Source organism: Macrobrachium nipponense, chromosome 45 (assembly GCF_015104395.2).
Source record: "Macrobrachium nipponense isolate FS-2020 chromosome 45, ASM1510439v2, whole genome shotgun sequence".
NCBI lineage: Eukaryota > Metazoa > Arthropoda > Malacostraca > Decapoda > Palaemonidae > Macrobrachium > Macrobrachium nipponense.
Window position 1 is genome coordinate 38,149,093 of NC_061105.1, and position 19,815 is coordinate 38,168,907.

At 36.3% G+C, this 19,815-nt stretch overlaps 1 protein-coding gene across 4 annotated transcripts in view; it reads right to left on the reverse strand.

The window, feature by feature from the left end:
- Positions 1 to 1,797: 1,797 nt before the first annotated feature.
- LOC135214493 (chaoptin-like) overlaps positions 1,798 to 19,815 on the reverse strand; it is a 275,141-nt gene continuing 257,123 nt past the window's right edge. For all 4 annotated transcript variants that reach the window (XM_064248862.1, XM_064248865.1, XM_064248864.1 and 1 more), the window contains exons 5-11: positions 19,366 to 19,476; positions 16,071 to 18,546; positions 15,401 to 15,558; positions 13,037 to 13,244; positions 10,437 to 10,599; positions 7,415 to 7,542; positions 1,798 to 5,122 (exon numbers count right to left, since the gene is read on the reverse strand). In XM_064248862.1, the coding sequence (XP_064104932.1) occupies positions 4,904 to 5,122; positions 7,415 to 7,542; positions 10,437 to 10,599; positions 13,037 to 13,244; positions 15,401 to 15,558; positions 16,071 to 18,546; positions 19,366 to 19,476 (3,463 nt within the window). In that variant the 3' untranslated portion in view covers positions 1,798 to 4,903. The remainder of the gene's footprint in view (positions 5,123 to 7,414; positions 7,543 to 10,436; positions 10,600 to 13,036; positions 13,245 to 15,400; positions 15,559 to 16,070; positions 18,547 to 19,365; positions 19,477 to 19,815) is intronic.

Genomic DNA, 19,815 nt, shown 5'->3' on the forward strand with positions numbered 1-19,815 from the left:
AATAATAATAATAATAATAATTTGAGTTTATTTGCAGGAACAAGCCCACCACAGGGGCAACTCACTTGAATGTCAAGAGGCTTCCAAAGAATACGGTGTTCATCAGAAAGAATTAACGGATGGTAAAAACGCAATTTAATGATCATATTATTACAAGGATAATTGTATTAAGGTATTAATGCACAGCATCTTCGCTTGAACCTTTGGAATGACCGGTCACGCGCGATCCTCCCTCGAACGGTATTTATAAAACGCTTGAAGCCTTAATGGTTACGAGTGTGTGTGTGTTTGTGTATGTATGTGTGTGTGTGATATGAATTCCTCCTACTATGTTATTAGTCCTCTAAGGTCTAAGGTAATTCTGGTTTACTCTACTGTCGCTAAAGCTTATTTTTTTTTTTTATTTCTTTTTGTTTTCGAAAGCAAGTAGAAAAAATGGCCTTGGGTTCTCTCTTATGGCTAACGTCATTTTCGTTTGTATGGAGTTTTTTTCGGTTGTTAATTATAGAATGTGTGCTTGAACAGATTCGAAAATGTTTTGTATATATATATATATATATATATATATATATATATATATATATATATATATATATACGTATATTACAAAACAATAATTTCATAGGAGTTTATTTCACTTTGTATTTCCGTTTCATTTCCGCAAAGCTAATTTTGTTTTAAACCGCTGAATTATCTGAGACATATATATATATATATATATATATATATATATATATATATATATATCTATATATATATATAAATAAATAGGTGAAGGTTGGAAAGAAGGATGAAGCTTACAAGGAAGAATAATATAAGGATGAAGTTTACCAGGATGAAACTCAGAGGAATGAAGCTGAGAAGGATGAAGTGTGAAAGGATGAAGCTTAGAAAGATGGATCTTCCAAGGATGAAGCTCATAAAGATGAAACTCAGAGGGAAGACGTTCAGAAGGATGAAGCTTGGGAGGATGAAGCTCTAAAGGATGGATCTGTCAAGGATGAAGCTTAGCAGAATGAAACTTGGAAGGCTGAAGCTCAGGACGATGGATCTTCCAAGGATGAAGCTTGGAAGGATGAAGCTCAGAGGGATGAAGATTGGAAGGATGAAGCTCAGAGGGATGAAGCTTAGAAGGATGAAGCTTAGAGGGATAAAGCTTAGAAGGATTAGAAGGATGAAGCTCAGAGGGATGAAGCTTAGAAGGATGAAGCTTAGAGGGATGAAGCTTAGAGGGATGAAGCTCAGAGGGATGAAGCTTAGAAGGATGAAGCTTAGAAGGATGAAGCTCAGAGGATTGAAGCTTAGAAGGGTGAAGCTTAAAGGGATGAAGCTTGGAGGGATGAAGCACAGAGGGATGAAGATTGCAAGGATGAAGCTTGGAAGTTGAAGCTTGGAAGGATCAAGCTTAGAAGGATGAAGCTTAGAGGGATGAAGCTTAGAAGGATGAAGCTTAGAAGGATGAAGCTTGGAGGGATGAAGCACAGAGGGATGAAGATTGCAAGGATGAAGCTTAGAAGGATGAAGCTTAGAAGGATGAAGCTGAGGAATTGAGCTTAGAGGATGAAGCTTAGCTTAGAGATGAACTTAGAGGGAGATCTTCAGAGGGATGAAGCTTAGAAGGATGAAGCTTAGAAGGATGAAGCTTAGAGGGATGAAGCTTGGAAGGATGAAGCTTGGAACGACGATAATTGAAGACTTAGAAGGATGAAGCTTGGAAGGATGAAGCTTGGAAGGATAAGTTGGAAGGATGAACAGAGGGTGAAGCTTAGAAGGATAAGCTTGAAGGATAAGCTTGGAAGGATGAAAGCTTGGAAGGATGAAGCTTGGAAGGAAGAAGGCGACGATATGAAAAAAGACGGTAGAGTTAGACTGACGGGAAACAGAAGGAGGAATCGGCGTAGACAGAAAAGGAATGTGAATAAATGAGAGGAAAAGATAGAAATAGAACAAGTAATAAAGAAACTTAAGGAGAGAATTGGAAAAAAAAAAACAAGAACTGAGGCGACGCCTCTTGAAGAATTAGAGGAAATGATAGAAAATACAGTGATCATTATAAATAAAGTGTTTTAAGAATGATGTCACCTTCACTTAAATACAAAAACAAGGTCCATTTTCATTATAGCCGTTGCGTCATCTTAACTAACGAGTGAAATAAGCTCCTTGATATTCACGGATTCCCTGAATGTGACAGATGATATTGTGTTCGTCTTTTTTTTTTTAAATTATATATGATTGTACGAGAAGCTGCTAGAAAAAGAGAGAATGATACCCAGTACAGGATACTGATTGCTCCTTCTTAGATGCCAATAGTGTTAAGTGAAGCGGTTCATCTAATTTAAAAAAAGAAGTCAGCGGCAGTTAGCTTGATTCCCAAATTACAGCCAGGAGAATTTATATATTTTTTTTTTTTCTACTATAGTCTTTCGGAAGAAGAAGATCAAATCTATATCTCGTGGAGAGTTTATTTTTTGGAGTTTTTTTATTTTTGAAGATATTTCCAAGGATACGTTTCCCACGTATAGTTTTTGAAAGATAATCATTTTCCTTTTTAAGATTGCATATTTATGCCCGAATTCCTGTGACGTCTCCGAGAACCTTATTACCGATTTCATCTTCTTCGTCAGCGACATATGTTTCGTATTTTCTTTATTTGCTTTTTTGAATCAATGATAATTGAAAAGTCATTTATTCCTACGGAGGTTTTGGCAAAACATTCGCCAGCGGTTACAATTATAAAGATGAAAAATAGAGTTATGTGCTTCCTACTAGAGTGTCATGAAATCTTTCCTTGTCGGAAACTGTACATTTGGTTTACGTGCTCGCTAATAGTATAGAAACGCTCTACGTATCTTCAGCGAATTTTGAGAGAAATAAGAATAAACATTCGTTCAAAACGAAAATAGTGATGATTTCCCCTAACCCCGCTCAAATTGTTTGCCAATGCATGATTTATATTTAATTTTTATTTTATGTTATAAAAAAATTTACTTTCTGTATAGAAACTTTACGTGTCTTCAGCGAAATTTCGAGAAATAAAATAAAAAGTCGCTCAAACGAATAGTGATAGAGAATTCCCTTCTGCCCTCATGAATTGTTTACCAATAGAAGATGTGAATTTACCATTTAAAAAAAAAAAATCAAACTGCTTTCTGTAACTTGGCATAATTTCGACATTAAGACGGTTTCGTCTAAAAAACCTAGTATTAAAAAAAAGAGATAAAACGGAATTACGAAAATATCTTGATGAAACAGCCCCATCTGAAACTGGAACGAAACAAATGAAAGGAAACTCTAAGTATACATTCGTTTCTAACTACGGAAGTTGTGCAGATATTGGTCAAAAAGATTTGAAAGTTATGTTTTCTTCTCTTCTACCTTCACGATTCCTACTCGACAAAGAAAGTTTGCCAAAAAGAAAAAAAAAATGTTCTACGAATGTCAAAAGAAAAAAAAATCACTGATAGTCTTGTTTCTTTAACAACAACGGGAACAACAACAACAAAAAAACTACTACTTGTGTCAACGAACGAGAGATAGCTTAGGTTTTTTTTTTTAAAGTGATTTCACACAGATTAAAGAAAGTGGTTGTATTAGGCCTTTACACTTGTGATTCTTAGCTCACTTATTTTTTTTATCACTGTCATTACCATCACTTCTTAGTCGAGTTAGAGTGATTCAATGATCACCTTTTCAATCCTGCGACTCTGGTCGAAGCTTGATGTCGGGTCAGGTCACCAACCTGAGGTCAAGGGGAGACCCAACATCAGTCTGTCTCACGTTCTAACGCGTCGATTTTCTTTAACTGTTTTTGTTTCTGTTTCAGCGAATCAAATTTTGTCTCCAAAGATAAGAGACGCTTCCTGGTCAGGTGACACATTCGCTTATTCTCATAATGTTTTTTGTTTTGTACAAACTATTATAATATTCTTTGCAAGCGGAAATTACAAGCAATAACAGTCTGTCTCAGAAGCACTGGGAAGGAACTGGTTTGAAAAAGTTGTTCATCGATTTATATATATATATATATATATATATATATATATATATATATATATATATATATATATATATATATATATATATATATATATATATATATATATGTATATATATATATATATATATATATATATGTATATATTATATCTAGTGGCACTTAGCAGAAGGATAAGTGTTATTCTTATTTTCTATTTTAATTCACCTCTCGCCACTGCAATTGGCTCATACATTTTATTTCTTATCCCTTTTTATTTTTTAAACTGAGGTCACACTATGCAGAGGTTTGATCATTCCAATTCTATTGCTTGAACCCGTATTTTTTTTTTCATTTATTTTATTATTTTCCAATCTTGATGCTCACTCGTCCGTCATTGCATCAGCAGTCCAGCGAATGAACTTTCCTTATTAAACATATTTGTGCTGGAGATATTACAAAATATAAAGTGCACCTTATCTCTTATTGCTGTTTATTTCCAAGTCTCCTTAATTAAAGGAACGAGAGGGGAAAAAGAGTATTTATATATTATCATATAAATAATATATATTTCAGTATCTACAGATAAAACATTATCCTTCCTTCCCAAATTGTGAGGCCTTATGCACCGTTTTTTTTTTCATCGAAACTCTCTTTTTCTCTCTCTCTCTCCCCCTTTCTATCTCTCTCTCACCACCCGTTAGGAGGAACAGGGCCAGGCCGCGAAATCTCACTCCAGCCAACACTTCTTCGCGAAGCGTCCTAAACCTATATATATATAGAGTTGTTTATAAACCATTTAATGACGAACAGTTCTTTGAAAAAAAAAATCATTTAATAACATTTCTCATCATCTTCTTCTTCTCCTTTAGACACCAAAAAATTATCTCGGCAGAGGTTTTTTTTTTCTTATATATAAACGTCTTTCTATCAGGACCCGAGCAGTTGCTGGACGACCATCGGGGCCAAAAGCACCAGCGCCGCCAGACCCAGAATGAAGGCTTTCGGAGTCGCCGTCGAAGACGCGAGCCCGGAGTCGCTCAGGGCCGATGCGTGGCACCCGAGGTCCTCCGAGTGGAGTTCCAGCAAGGGCAGGTGCTGCCCCCTCCGGGGATCGTAGCAGGTGGCCGCGCGGACTTTGGATTGTACCTGCGTTTTGAGGGAAGACATGACGAAAGGTTATTTGAAGAAAGTTAACTTTTACGGAAAAATTTTTTGGTAGAGAAATAATTGGGATAGAAATAGGCTGTGTATGAAAGGATAAAGGAGCTGTGTATGAGAGAGAGAGAGAGAGAGAGAGATGTACTGTTTCAAAAGATTTGTGTATTTTGTGTGTGTGTGTGTGTTGTGTGTGTGTGTGTGTGTGAGAGAGAGAGAGAGGAGAGAGAGAGAGCAGCAATGTAGTTTTAAAGGGAATTTGTGTAATTTTTGGTGTGTGGTTTGTGTCGGTGTGTGTGTTGGTGTGGTTGTGTTGTTGTGTGAGAGGCAGAGGAGAGAGAGAGAGAGAGAGAGAGAGAGAGAGAGAATTAGGGAATGAAAATGTACTGTGTATGAAAAGATTTGTGTATTGTGTGTGTGTGGTGTGTGTGTGTGAGAGAGAGAGAGAGAGAGAGAGAGAGAGAGAGAGAGAGAATTAATTATATTATCATATTCAATTCTAGCTAAAATCCTATAGTGCCATATACCTCATATAAAGGAGGTTAACTCACAATAAAGAATCGTTCAATAAACTTAATTTGATAAAGTATGCTTTTTTCCAAAGAAGGTAGCTAGAAATATTCACAACTAAAATAATGAAGTCATACATTGGATAATCATCATGGCAGAATAAAAACATCAAAATTCACGAACTGAGACCACCAGAAGGATTGAATATATCTCAGCCATTGTTTATAATTCCTAACGACTCGCCCATAGTAAACCCACAACGGAAATTAACTCCTGGGCCGACTAATTATCGCTGACGGTAAGTTGGAACAAACTTTGCCCTGATCAATTATTGTATAATTAAAGTTGGCTCAGAGCTTGCCAGAGCTAATTATCACCGGCTTGTTGTAGGCAAAGATTTTAGCTTCGAGATCCCGGCCACAACTGGAGGGTGTAATCACATTGTAAGGACAGATGAAACAAACAAAGTCCAGCAAATGTTTTCACAATTATCATGAACTTTGTGTTGATATCCGATGCAGAGATGCATTTTTAAAGCAACAATGTGACTGGTAAAACATAGTGTATGTGAGCAGACGTTTATTTTGCTGTATGCGTACGCGCGTATGTGTGCTTGTGAGTGAGCTTGCGCGCGTGAATAAACAAATTTACAAGAAACACTGTCCCCGTTCAACGAACGCACACTTTCAAAGATAATTCAAAAGCCATTAGTGTACTAGACATAATCATTCTCGATATCTTCTGACTATGATGCAACAGCAAAATAATTGACTTAGCAGCCAGTTTCCTATTAGATCCAATAATCAGAATCATAAGAGACAAAACAAACCAGCAAAAAATACCGAGTTTTCTGTACAGCGTATAATGCTGTATGAAACTCTGAAACTATCCTCCACGGCCCGGTGGTGGCCTGTGTATTGGTGCGAGACGCACGATCAAGGCCCACTTTAACTTTAAATAATCATCAAATATACCCAGGCTAGAGGGATGCAATTGGGTATGTTTGATCTTGCACCCAGTAATTTTTTTTTAAAGATCTGGGGGCAGACAGAAAAGTGTGGACGGACAGCAAATAGCCATCTCAATAGATTTCTTTTACAGAAAACTAACAGACAAATAACCACTCCAGTAGTTTTCTTTTACAGAAAACTAACAGACAAATAGCCATCTCAATAGTAAACTGACAGACAAATTACCATATAAGTAGTTTTCTTTTACAGTAAACTAACAGAAATAGTCATCTCAGTCATTTTCTTCCATAGAAAACTAACAGTCAAATACCCATCTCAAGTTCTCTTTCAGAGAAAACTAACAGTCAATTAGCCATCTCAATAGTTTTCTTTCACAAAAAACTAGCAGACAAATAGCCATATCAATAGATTTCTTTTACAGAAAATTGACAGACAAATAGCCATCTCAATAGTTTTCTTTCATAAAAAACTCTCAATCGTTTTCTTTCACAGATAACCAATAGACAAACAGCCCTCTCACTCGTTTTCTTTCACAGAAAACTCTCAGTCGTTTTCTTTCACAGAAAACTCAGCACAGAAAACTCTCGTCGTTTTCTTTCACAGACCTCGTCAGATCTCTCGTTTTCTTTCACAGAAAACTCTCGGTCGTTTTCTTTCACAGAAAACTCTCGATCGTTTTCTTTCACAGAAAACTCTCGATCGTTTTCATTCACAGAAAACTCTGCCGTTTTCTTTCACAGAAAACCAACAGACGAAATAACCCTCTCAATAGTTTCTGTTTGCCCCTCTTCCCTTGCCTCACCTCCTGGGCACCCTTGACCATCGCTGTGTGAATCTGTAGTGTTTCTCGCAACCATCTCCTGAGCCAACGACCAAGCCAAACGAGGGAACACTCGCAGGTCCAATCGTTTCCCTCCAGGGCAATGCCACCTGTGAAAGGACAGAGGGTATAATAATTAATAATAATAATAATAATAATAATAATAATAATAATAATGGTGAAGAAATCTACAGTGGTGTAAGTTTAAATGTATCGGGAATATTTATACATAAACGATAGCTATCGAGAACCTAATCTATTCTCCTTTTCAGTAATAATAATAATAATAATAATAATAATAATAATAATAATAATAATAATAATAGAAACGGCACATAGTAAGAAAAGTGATGGACTCCTAAGGAGGCAGGATGCAACCGGAACCCGGAACCCCACACTATAAATACCACCCAGTCGAATTAGAGGACTGTGATAGAGAAAAAAAAAAAAAAACAAAAAAAAAAAAAAAAAAAATAATAATAATTTTTTATTTTTTATACTATTATATAAAAAAAAATAAAAAAAAATTATCAAACCGCCATAGAAGCGATGTCTGGCACTTTTACACAATTAGTACAAAAAGAGGCATGATTCAGTGGCAAAAGCCCTCCACTGGAGCCTGAGCAAGAAACATCAGCTACCTTGCAGTAATAAGTGGTACGAGCACCAACCTGAGGGAGTGATAGAAAACGATCAGGGAAAGATCCTCTGGGACTATGGTATCAGAACAGATAGGGCGATACGTGCAAATAGACCAGACCTGACGTTGATTGACAAAATCAAGAAGTAAGTATCACTCATTGATGTCGCAATACAATGTGACACCAGAGTTGAAGAGAAAGAGAGGGAAAAAATGGATAAGTATCAAGACCTGAAAATGAAAATAAGAAGGATATGGGATAAGCCAGTGAAAATTGTACCCATAATCATAGGAACACTAGGCACGATCCCAAGATCCCTGAAAAGGAATCTGGAAAAACTAGAGGCTGAAGTAGCTCCAGGACTCATGCAGAAGAGTGTGATCCTAGAAACGGCGCACATAGTCATAAGAGTGATGGACTCCTAAGGAGGCAGGGTGAAACCCGGAACCCTACACTATATATACCATCCAGTCGAATTAGAAGACTGTGATCGAGCAAAAAAAAAAAAAAAAAAAAAAAAAATGATAATGGTAGTAGTAGTAGCATGAGTCCAGAAATGGAGAAACATATCCACGGTTACGTACGGACATACAAACGTAATTAAAAATAAATAGAGAGAGAGAGAGAGAGAGAGAGAGAGAGAGAGAGAGAGAGAGAGAGAGAGAGGTAGCGGCAACAGATGCTCAAATAATAAAAAAAAAAGAAATGAAAAGCCTCGATTGTAATCAGAAGAAAGACCTACGCCCTTAGCAAGTCTGTAAATGTTTGCAGTTGGCCAGGGGCTTTGTGTACACAATCGAGAATCATGTTACACACACTCACGTGGAATTGGTTCCCAATGAAGTTAATAAGCAATTTGTCACCCGCGAGAGAGAGAGAGAGAGAGAGAGAGAGAGAGAGAGAGAGAGAGAGAGAGATGGGGGCAGGTTATTTGGTAATATGAGGGAAGCAAAGAAGAAACTTACCTTTTAACGTAAGTGGTGTCATTCCACATTTGTTTACATTGATGCAATTTCATTGTTCGAATATCCTTAACACTCTTATTTTATAAATTGTTTCCGTCTTACATTACCAACCTGATAAAATTCTTGTATTTTGGTTATTTACTTACACTTTTTACATTTGCTTATTAAGGATATTTATATATATATACTTACATGCTCTCAAGTTTACCCTTAAATAAAATATAAAGAATATAGATGCTACCTCCTTGTTTTGATGGAAATTTAAATTTAACTTTATTCTACATTGGCGTTCACTTGTTGTACGATTTATTAATTAAATCTATTTATGTGATACTCATTAAAAAATAGATTAATCATTTAACCCTAAAGTTAAATTTGAATTTCCATTAGGACAAGGAGGTAGCATCTATTTATTTTGTATGTTATTTAAGGCTAAATTTGAGAATATGTAAAATATATATATAAATCCTTAAATGCAAAAAATATAGTTAAATTTGAATTTCCATCAGAATAAGGAGGTAGCATCTATATACTTTATATTTTATTTAAGGCTAAACTTGAGAGTATGTAAGTGTATGTATATATATATATATATATATATATATATATATATATATATATATATATATATATATATATATATATACATATCCTTAAATGCACGGTACAATGGTAAGTGAAACAAGGATTTGGAACAAGTACTTTCGTAGTATATTCTACATTTATACTACGAAAGTACGTGTTCCAAGTGGATTTAAGAATATTCTCAAGTAGTAAGTTTTCCTTCGTGCTACATTGGATATATACATCTACATACATACACAAAATCATGTATAACAGAAAACTAACGCCGTTATGACAAAAAATCTATCGTTTCTCAACTTCTGGGAGATCTCGGGAACAAGAACGAGACGAAAAAAAAAATCACAAAACGATCTCGTTAGAGAGATTCAGACGCCCCTTAATGAGATCAAAGTGGAGAGAGAGAGATAATGAGACAACTGGGTCTTGTTGATAATCAGCCCCTTCTCTGCTCTGGAGAGACCCCCATAGGAGGGGGCGCGGTGGGGGGGTGGGGGGCGCCAGTTGGGGAGAAGGATCAAGTGGGAAAAGTTGGATAAAATAGGGGAGAAGGGGAGAAGAGAGGAGTTTTTTTCTTTTGAGAGAGAGAGAGAGAGAGAGAGAGAGAGAGAGAGAGAAAGTTTAGTTGTGTGTGTATTTCAGAGTTATAATGACAGAAGTCAGTTGTCTTGCGATGGAGAGAGAGAGAGAGAGAGAGGAGAGAGAGAGAGGTGGAAATGAAAGAGGTAAAAAAAGGGCAAAGAACAAAGAGAAATCAAAGGGTTAAGAACAGGAACTGGAAAAGGGAAAAGGTGCCTGTCAGCTCCGCCATCTTACCTCGGACGAAGAGCGTTCCTTTGCTCTCCCAGTCGGAGCCGTTCTGGTACAGAACGTGAGGGTTCAGGAACTTCAGCTTATTCCTTCGTAAGTCCAGGGACAGGAAGGCGACGTCCGACACGTGGGTCAGGAGGCCATCTGGTAAGGACGTGACGGACGTGTCCTTTGGGGAGAGGAGGGATGACTGTCAGTTTAAGGCCTTGGGATGGGATCGATTCCTTAGAAGACTTAAATTTTGATTTTATAAAAAATAAAAAAAACTGTTGGTTTGGAATATGTGGAATTTAATTTCAGCTCTTAGAAAGGAACATATTCCTAATTCGGATTTAGATTTTGAGGTTAAAATATGGCTTTAGAGACTTCAATTTGATTTGGTAAAAAATTTCATGTCTTAGAAAGGAACCAATTCCTAATTCGGATTCAGAATTTGAGGCTAAGATATGTCTTTAAAAGACTTGAATTTATTTAAAAAAAACTGTTGGTTAAGTATTCGTGGAATTCAATTTCAGGTCTTGGAAAGAAACAGATTCTTAATTGGAATTCAGAATTTGAGGCTAAGATATGTATTTAGAAGACTTAGATTTTATTGAATAAAAAAAACTGTTGGTTAGGAATATGTGGAATTCAATTTCAGGACTTAGAAAGGAACAGATTCCTAACTGGGATTTAGAATTTGAGGCTGAGATATGTCTTTAGAGACTTAAATTTGATTTGGTAAAAAATTGTTGGCTAGGAATACGTGGAATTCAATTTAAGGCCTTCGTAAGAAACAGATTCCTAATTGGGATTTAGAATTTGGAGCTAAAATCTGTCTTTAGAAGACTTAAATTTTATTTAATGAAAAAATATTGGTTAGGAATATGTGGAATCCAATCTCAGGTCTTACAAAGGAACAGATTCCTAATTGGGATTTAGAATTTGGAGCTAAAATCTGTCTTTAGAAGACTTAAATTTTATTTAATGAAAAAATATTGGTTAGGAATATGTGGAATCCAATCTCAGGTCTTACAAAGGAACAGATTCCTAATTGGGATTTAGAATTTGGGGCTAAAATATTTCTTTAGAAGATTTAAATTTCATTTAATAAAAAAACTGTTGGTTAGGAGTAAGTGGAATTCAATTTCAGGTCTTAGAAAGGAACAAATTCCTAATTGGGATTTAGAATTTGAGGCCAAGATATGTCTTTAGAGACTTAAATTTGATTTAATGAAGAACTGTTGGTTAGGAATATGTGAAATTCAATTTCAGGTCTTAGAAAGGAGCAGATTTTTAATTGGGATTTAGAATTTGAGGCTAAGATAGTTTTTAGAAAACTTAAATTTGATTTCATAAAAAGAAACCTGTTGGCTACGAATATGTGGAGTTCAATTTGAGGCCTTGGGAAAGAACTAATTCCTAAATGGGAATGTAAAAATTGAGGCTAAAATATGAAAACAAATCTGAAACACAAAACAACTGGAGTTTGGAATAAGGGCATTCGTCTTCAGGTCTTGGAAAGGAGCCGATTCCTAAATAAGTATTTAAAAAGGGAGGCTAAATATATATATAAAAAATTGAACACATAATGGTCAGGAATTTAAGAAAGTAATAATAAAATCATCATTCTCATAAATGGTATTCATAATTATATCTCTTTTGAAACATTCAACTTCCTAAAATAATTTGTTGAAAAATAACCTCCAGTTACATATAGAATAAATGCCAAATTAAAGTGAAAATTGAATTAGCATTTAGATGGAGTGATCCTGTCACATTATTTGTATATCATTATGCAAGCACGAATTATATGATTAACATCACAATAATTGACATTGGAACCCAACATTTATGCTAACATAAACCTCATACTAACATAAACGTTACCCTTTAAAGATCATCTGCATCAACGAAAGTAAGCTTATTTTAGAGATACAGTTCAAACTAAATGGAAAGTTAATCTATTTGGAAAGCTTTCAATAGAACAAAAAAAGAATAATTTTTTTATAAATGGCATTTTCCCATATTGTTTGCTCAATACAGCATTCCATACAAAGTCCAGTGTTGATTCTTGACTTCTTATGTATCTAGTGAATAATTTAACGAGGTTATTTCCGATGCCTTATTTTTACGTTGTGTAAATGTTGTTTCTTCGTTATTCTCAAAAATATTCAAGAAAACTGACATGTCTCATTGGTTTCTGAAACACTATTATTTGAAGTGGATTAGAAAATAGAAGCACCACTCGAGACATACTTCTTTCGTGCAAGATCGTTTGGTTGAGAAATTGTCATCTTAACAAGGAACTACGACAAACAATTAGAAACCCCATTGTTAAATTGTGACACAAGAATACCCACAGTGATACAATGGCATTGTATTTCTTCAATCAGGTGATTTCATCACGAGCTAGCCATGTTAACAAGACATTATAATGAGCCATCATTAACTATAATGTTCAAGTGTAAAATGAAAACAACAATCATACAATGGAATTGTATCCTTTCAAACTTAATTTATGATACGGAACCATTAACCAGAATATCAACTTGTAACACGAGAACTTCCCCACAGTAACACAATGACACAATGGGGCTGAATCTCGGAACTATATCTCTCATTACCGTGATGGACAGCTGCAGCATATGTCTGTTTTGGAATCCCCTGAACGTCTTGGAATCGATGTCCTTCAGGTTTTGTCCCGTGATGTGGAGTTCCTTCAGCTTGGGACCGAAGGCCCCCATGATTTGGTCGGTCAGGGACTCTTCTCGGACCTCCAGGTGAAGCTTCTGTAGTGTGTGAACTGTGGCCAATAAGTGGCCGACGCGGAATCTGGAAAAGGGGTGGTGGAGGGTCAATGCAAAGAACGTTTTGATTTAGGCAGTATTATTTGAGAGGTTGAAAATTTACCTGTAGATTTATGGGGATAGAAGTTGGCCTCCACATTGGCACCAAGTGTTTTGATTTTGATTGAAATTGGAGTATCATTTTCGAGAATGGTGCCTTTAGATTTATGGTCCCTGAATAATCTTGAGAAAGAAAGAGAGAGAGAGAGAGAGAGAGAGAGAGAGAGAAGAAGAGACCTTACAGACCTTACCTTACAGACCTTACATCTTGTTCGGGTTGCCCCAGGTCCTTCAGTGTGAGGCACCTCTAATGTCTACCAGAGAGTTGCTAGTACATCTTCCGGTATATTTTGCATCTTCCAATCTTGGATGGTCTGGGATGCAGTTTAGATATTTGTCGAGCTTATTCTTAAACACATCTACGCTCAGTCCTGTTATATTCCTCAGATGAGCTGGCAACGCATTGAATAGACGCTGCATTATCGATGCTGGTGCGTAGTGGATTAATATCCTGTGTGCTTTCCTTATTTTTCCTGGTATAGTTTTTGGCACTATTAATCTACCTCTGCTTGCTCTTTCTGATATTTTTAGCTCCATGATGTTTTCAGCTATTCCTTGTATCTGTTTCCATGCCTGAATTATCATGTAGCGTTCTCTTCTCCTTTCTAGACTATATAATTTTAAGGATTGTAGTCTTTCCCAGTAGTCAAGGTCCTTAACTTCTTCTATTCTAGCTGTAAAGGACCTTTGCACACTCTCTATTTGTGCAATATCCTTTTGATAGTGTGGGTACCACATCATATTGCAATATTCAAGTGGACTACGAACATATGTTTTATAAAGCATAATCATGTGCTCAGCTTTTCTTGTTTTCAAGTGCCGTAACAACATTCCCATTTTTGCGTTACATTTTGCCAATAGAATTGCTATTTGATCGTTGCATAACATGCAGAGAGAGAGAGAGAGAGAGAGAGAGAGAGAGAGAGAGAGAGAGAGAGAGAGAGAGAGAGAGAGAGAATGGGGGTGGGGGGAACCAAATTGTAATCGACCAAAAACGAAGTTGTAGAATATTAAGGTAAAATGTTGAAATACTTAAAGAGAATAAATCATGAAATTTTTCTTCAGGTGCCTCTCGTGAAGAAAGGTGATGAATGTCCCCACTGAGAATTAACAAATTAAAAGAACTCGGGAAGAAATTACGAAACTTTAATATTCCTCGAGGCAAACAATAAACGTTTCATGCTCTCTCTCCCTCTCTCTCTCTCTCTCTCTCGGAGAGGTAAAGGGAGAGTGAGAGGGAGAAGAGATTGGTAGATATATATAATATTGTATGCAAAAACCAAGGCTTGGAACGAGGAACAACGTGATAAAATCACAAGTAAAATAAGCGAGAATTTAGATTTTTTCCATAATCCCAAAAATATATCAATCAATAGATATCTACCATAAATAAACAATAAGAAATGCACCTCTCACATTGAATTAATTTGAAGGAATTTTTCCAAATTATTTATTATATTCATGTATACTTTGTTGGTGGGGGAAAGCTTTCCCAACTGGATGAATAAATACCCACCAAAACTTTTCTTCAGTTCTGGGGATGGGATATTTCTCAAAATTTAAAGAGATACCCACCCATCTATGCTTTTCAATGGCGAGAAAGAAATATTTCCCATGATACTGGAGATACCCACCTATATCATTTAGTGCTGAGAAAGAAATATATCCCAAGATACTGGAGAAACTCACCTACTATATCGTTTATTGCCAAGAAAGAAATATTTTGTTGTAAAGGGTCCACAATAATACAAAGTGTTAAGAGTCCGTGTATAATTTTTAAGACTTTACAGAAAGCTTTCGAACCATGAACCAGGTAAGGGTTCGAAAGCTTTCTGTAAAGTCCTAAAAATTATACACGGAACCCAGGGAAGGGTTCGAAAGCTTTCTGTAAAGTCTTAAAAATTATACATGAACTCTTAACACTTTGTATTATTGTGGACCCTTTACAACATTATATATACTCTCGCGAGAGAGAGTTTTTCCTTACTAAAGAAATATTTCCCAGAATTATGAAGAAATGCCCACCTATACTTTTCAGAGCTGAGGAAGAAATGTTTCTCAGAATTATGAAGAAATACCCACCTGTACTTTTCAATGCTGGGGAATGTGTTCATGTAGAGCTCCCTCAGGAAGGTCATGTGAGAGAGGGCGTCGTAATCGAATCTGGTAATGTCGTCGAGGTTCCTCAGGACGAGAGTCTCAATCCTCGAAGCTCCTCCAAAACTGTCCTTGGTCAGTGACTGGAGAGTGAGTGAGAGGATGGAACTGTACTTCGTGGGTATCATAGCTTGAGTTCAATGTCAGTGTTTTCAGTGGTTTTAGGTTTCACGTTTGCAATTTCACCAAATTGTAATGGACAAAATAATGTAATTGTTGGATTAACTAGTTTTTAAATTCCTCTGTTATTTTGATGAAACTACTCGTAACTATATTAGTTGTGAACTGTGTGGTAAATCATAAAGTTACTACATTGATTTTTTATAATTCCTCTTGCCATAATTAATTAATAGCTAAACGCTTACTTACACTATAGTGAAATTCAGCTCAAAATTGAAGATGTACCCTTTTCCATCTTTTAAAATTAGCATCTGGCAGGAGCTTATACATGTTTTTAATATTCAATAAATTTATAACAAGCAAGAAATGAACTTGTCCACAGCAAGCAGCAGTCAAAAAACAAAAACAAAAAAACAGTCAAGTTGTACGTAGTTATTCATGCAGAATCACAAAGACCAAGAATGGATCTACTTACTCGCATGGGATTGAAGGACAAATCTAGGTACTTGAGATGAGGCATGCGAGTCCACAGGCGCGACCTGACCTGTGTCAGCTTGTTGTGCGACAGATCCAGAGAACGCAGCTCGTGTAGAGTCTCGATCGACTGAACCTCAATCTCCGATATGGAATTTGACGACAAATTCAAGGTCACTAGATTCGGCAAGGGTATGTTAGGGGACGACGAGAAGCCAATGTTAGCCAAATTGAGTGTCTGGACGTTTTGAGTGTAGTGGAACAACTCCTTGAAGTTGGCGCGGACGGGGTTACCGCTTAGGTCTAGGCTTATGAGGTTGGTCAAGCTAACGAAGACGTTATCAGGGAGGATCGACAAGCGGTTGTTGGCTAGGTTCAGTTCGAAGAGCTTGGGAAAGCTGTAGAACATGGTGCTGTCTAGGTGCTCCAGATGGTTGTGGGAGACATCTAGGTAGTGCAGAGTATTCTCAACTTCAGCAAAGCCAGCTGTGGGCATCGAGACAAACTCGTTGTGAGACAACCGAAGTGTTTCTAGCATGGTTCCACGGAACACCGAGTTAGGCAAGGAACGGAGGTGGTTGTAAGACAAATCGAGAATTCTCAAGGTAGTGGTATCACTAAAGCATTCTGGTGGCAGGTTGACAAGATGATTGTGATTCAAATCCAGGACTTGTACTTTGCTCAGAGGTGAGAATGCTCTTGGACGTATTTTCTCAATGCCATTGTGTTCAAGGATTAGCATTTGTAGCTGGGTGATATCTCCGAAGGCACTGCTGTCGAGTTTCTTGATGAGATTGTATCCCAGGTTGAGGCTTTCCAGGTTAAACTTCAAGGCTTGTAAAAAGTTAATAGGCACTTCTATTAATTTGTTATGGCTGGCGTCAAGGGTTTTGACTTGTGGAGGGATTCCAGATGATACGCCTAGTTCTGCAATCTCATTGAAAGATATGTTCAGGGAGAGGAGACTCGAGTTGCTTGTGACATTGTAGAACGAGAGCAAGTTCAACTCCTTCAATTTATTGTGCTGCAGCTGAAGCTCCATTAGACTGGGCAAGTCGCAGAAAGCTCTGGGCTCTATTTTGTCAATGAAGTTGTTGGCTAACAGTACAGTCTTAAGTTTAGGTAAGAATTTGAAAGCTTCATTGTGGACAGTTCTTATTCTGTTACCTGTGAGCACAATAGTCCTAAGCTTATCTAAATTATGAAAGGTTTCATATTCTAGCCGTTCTATAAAGTTGAGGCCAATTCTGATGTCTATAAGCTCTTTATGTACATTCTGATGGAACAGTGTTTTTGGAATGTAAGTGAGACGGTTCGACTCCATGTTAAAGTAGCGAAGCTTACCAAAAGAATAAAGAGCCGTTTCTGATATGGTTCTAATATTGTTATTGTCTAGAGCAATCCAGGTAAGTGAAGTCAAGGGCTTCAGTATGGTCTCTGGAAATTCATCTCTGTAGAAGCCAAAACTGATCTCAAGAATTTCTAGCGTGTCTAAGACATCGATGAAGGATTCAGGCGTGATATCAACAATTCGGTTGAAAGAGAGGCTGAGTTCATGTAGTTTAGGTGTATATCTGAACACATGAGGCGGAATACTGTACAGCTTGTTGCCTCTAAGTATCAAGGTGCTTAAACTGTCACCCCAAGTTTCGAAATCCTCTTCGCTTATTTCCGTTATTTGATTGTAGCCTATGTTCAAGTGAAATATATTTGTGCAATTTTCCAAGGCATCTCTTGGCACTGCTTTGAGCTGATTTCCAGACAACCCAAGCGATCCAAGGGTATCACAGATGTTCCTGAAGGCGTCGTCATGGATCTTAGCTATTCTGTTGTCGTGGATGTGGAAGAACCGAAGCTTCTGCAAGTAGGAGAAGGCCTTTGGTATTCCCTCCAGACGGTTTTTTTCTATGTTAATGAGGATGAGGGAGTGCTCGGGGCCTCCCAGGAAGGCATGGTCCGTGATGTTGCAGATGTTGTTCGCTGTCAGGAAGAGACGACCCGGGTTGACGCCCTTGAATGCTTCATCTGTGATTTCAGTCAGGAGGTTGAAATCCAAGTACAAATCTCTAGCTGTCAGAGAATTGTTGAAGAGATTGGTCGGGATGAACTGAATGAAATTCTCGCCGAAATCCAGCTGGTCGAGCATCTTGGGTGCGGGGAATCCTGTGTCCGGCAGTCTGTCGATGAGGTTGCCTCTCAGGAAGAGCCAGGAGAGGTGCTCGATGTTGCTCACGGCTTCCTTCGGGAAATCAGTGAGGAGGTTGTGGTTCAAGTCAAGAGTTCGTATGGTCCTGGCCAGGGAGTTCGGAGGGAGGAACAGAATATTGTTCTTCTTAAGGTCCAACCACACCAACCTGTCCCAGTCGGCAAAGACGTTCTGGGGCACCTTGTCGATGTCGTTATTACCCAGGTAGACGGATATCAGTGTCTCCCTCTGCGGTACCCAGTCCTCCCTGACGAGGTCGACTATTTGGTTCCTGCGGAAAAGAAGTGGCCATCAAATATTCACTGACATGAAGAACTTGTGTTCATAATGTGATTGAGGAAACATTAGGAGCTTGTACTCATAATATGATTGAGAAAACATTAGGAGGTTGTGCTCATATGATTGAGAAAACATTAGGAGGTTGCGCTCATATGATTGAGAAAACTTTAGGATCTTGTGTTCATAATATGATTGAGAAAACATTAGGAGCTAGTGCTCATAATTTGATAGAGAAATATTGGCAAAATATGAAAAACTGTGGAAATCTAATGCAAAGGTCAAAGAAAGAAGAAGCAGAGGAAGTGAGTAGTGGACTCCTCACTTGAAAAAAAAATTACCTTTCAAGCTATATGCAACATTACATCACAATATATATATATATATATATATATATATATATATTTTATATATATATATATATATATATATATATATATATATATATATATATATATATCTATATATATACACACACATATATGTCATATATATAGATATAATATCTATATATATTATATATATTAGATATAGATATATATAATATATTATATATATATATAATATTATATATATATATATATATATAGTATAATATAGATATAATCTATATATAATATTTATATATAAATAGATAGAGAGATAATACTATATACACATCTATCTATCTATCATATATATATATATATATATATATATATATATCTATATCTATATATATAATATATATATATTATATATATATATATTATAATTATATATATATCTATATATTTATATATATATATATATATATATATATGCCATCACTTACCCGCTAAGGCTTAACCATTCCAAAGTCTTCAAGGGCTTTAGGGCATCTTTGGGTACTTTGGCTAATAAGTTGTCACTAAGGTCCAGCGATCTGAGATGCTGTGCCATTCCTCTGCAAATAATAATAATAATAATAATAATAATAATAATAATAATAATAATAATAATAATAATAATAATAATAATAATAATAATGTTGGTTATCGCTGTGTAAGTGTACTGGAATGTTGAATTTGTAAATATCTCTTTTGCACATTTCAGTTTTACTCACAGTTCTTTCTTTGTTCTTTCTTTAGTTAATTAATTGAATGATTCCTTCGTTCATTCATTCATTTTATATTTAAATTAATTATTAATGTGATTAATTAATACATTAATCAAATAAATTATTAAATATCAAATTAATTAATGCACTAAATATTTAATTAAAATAGGTAATTACAAATAAATA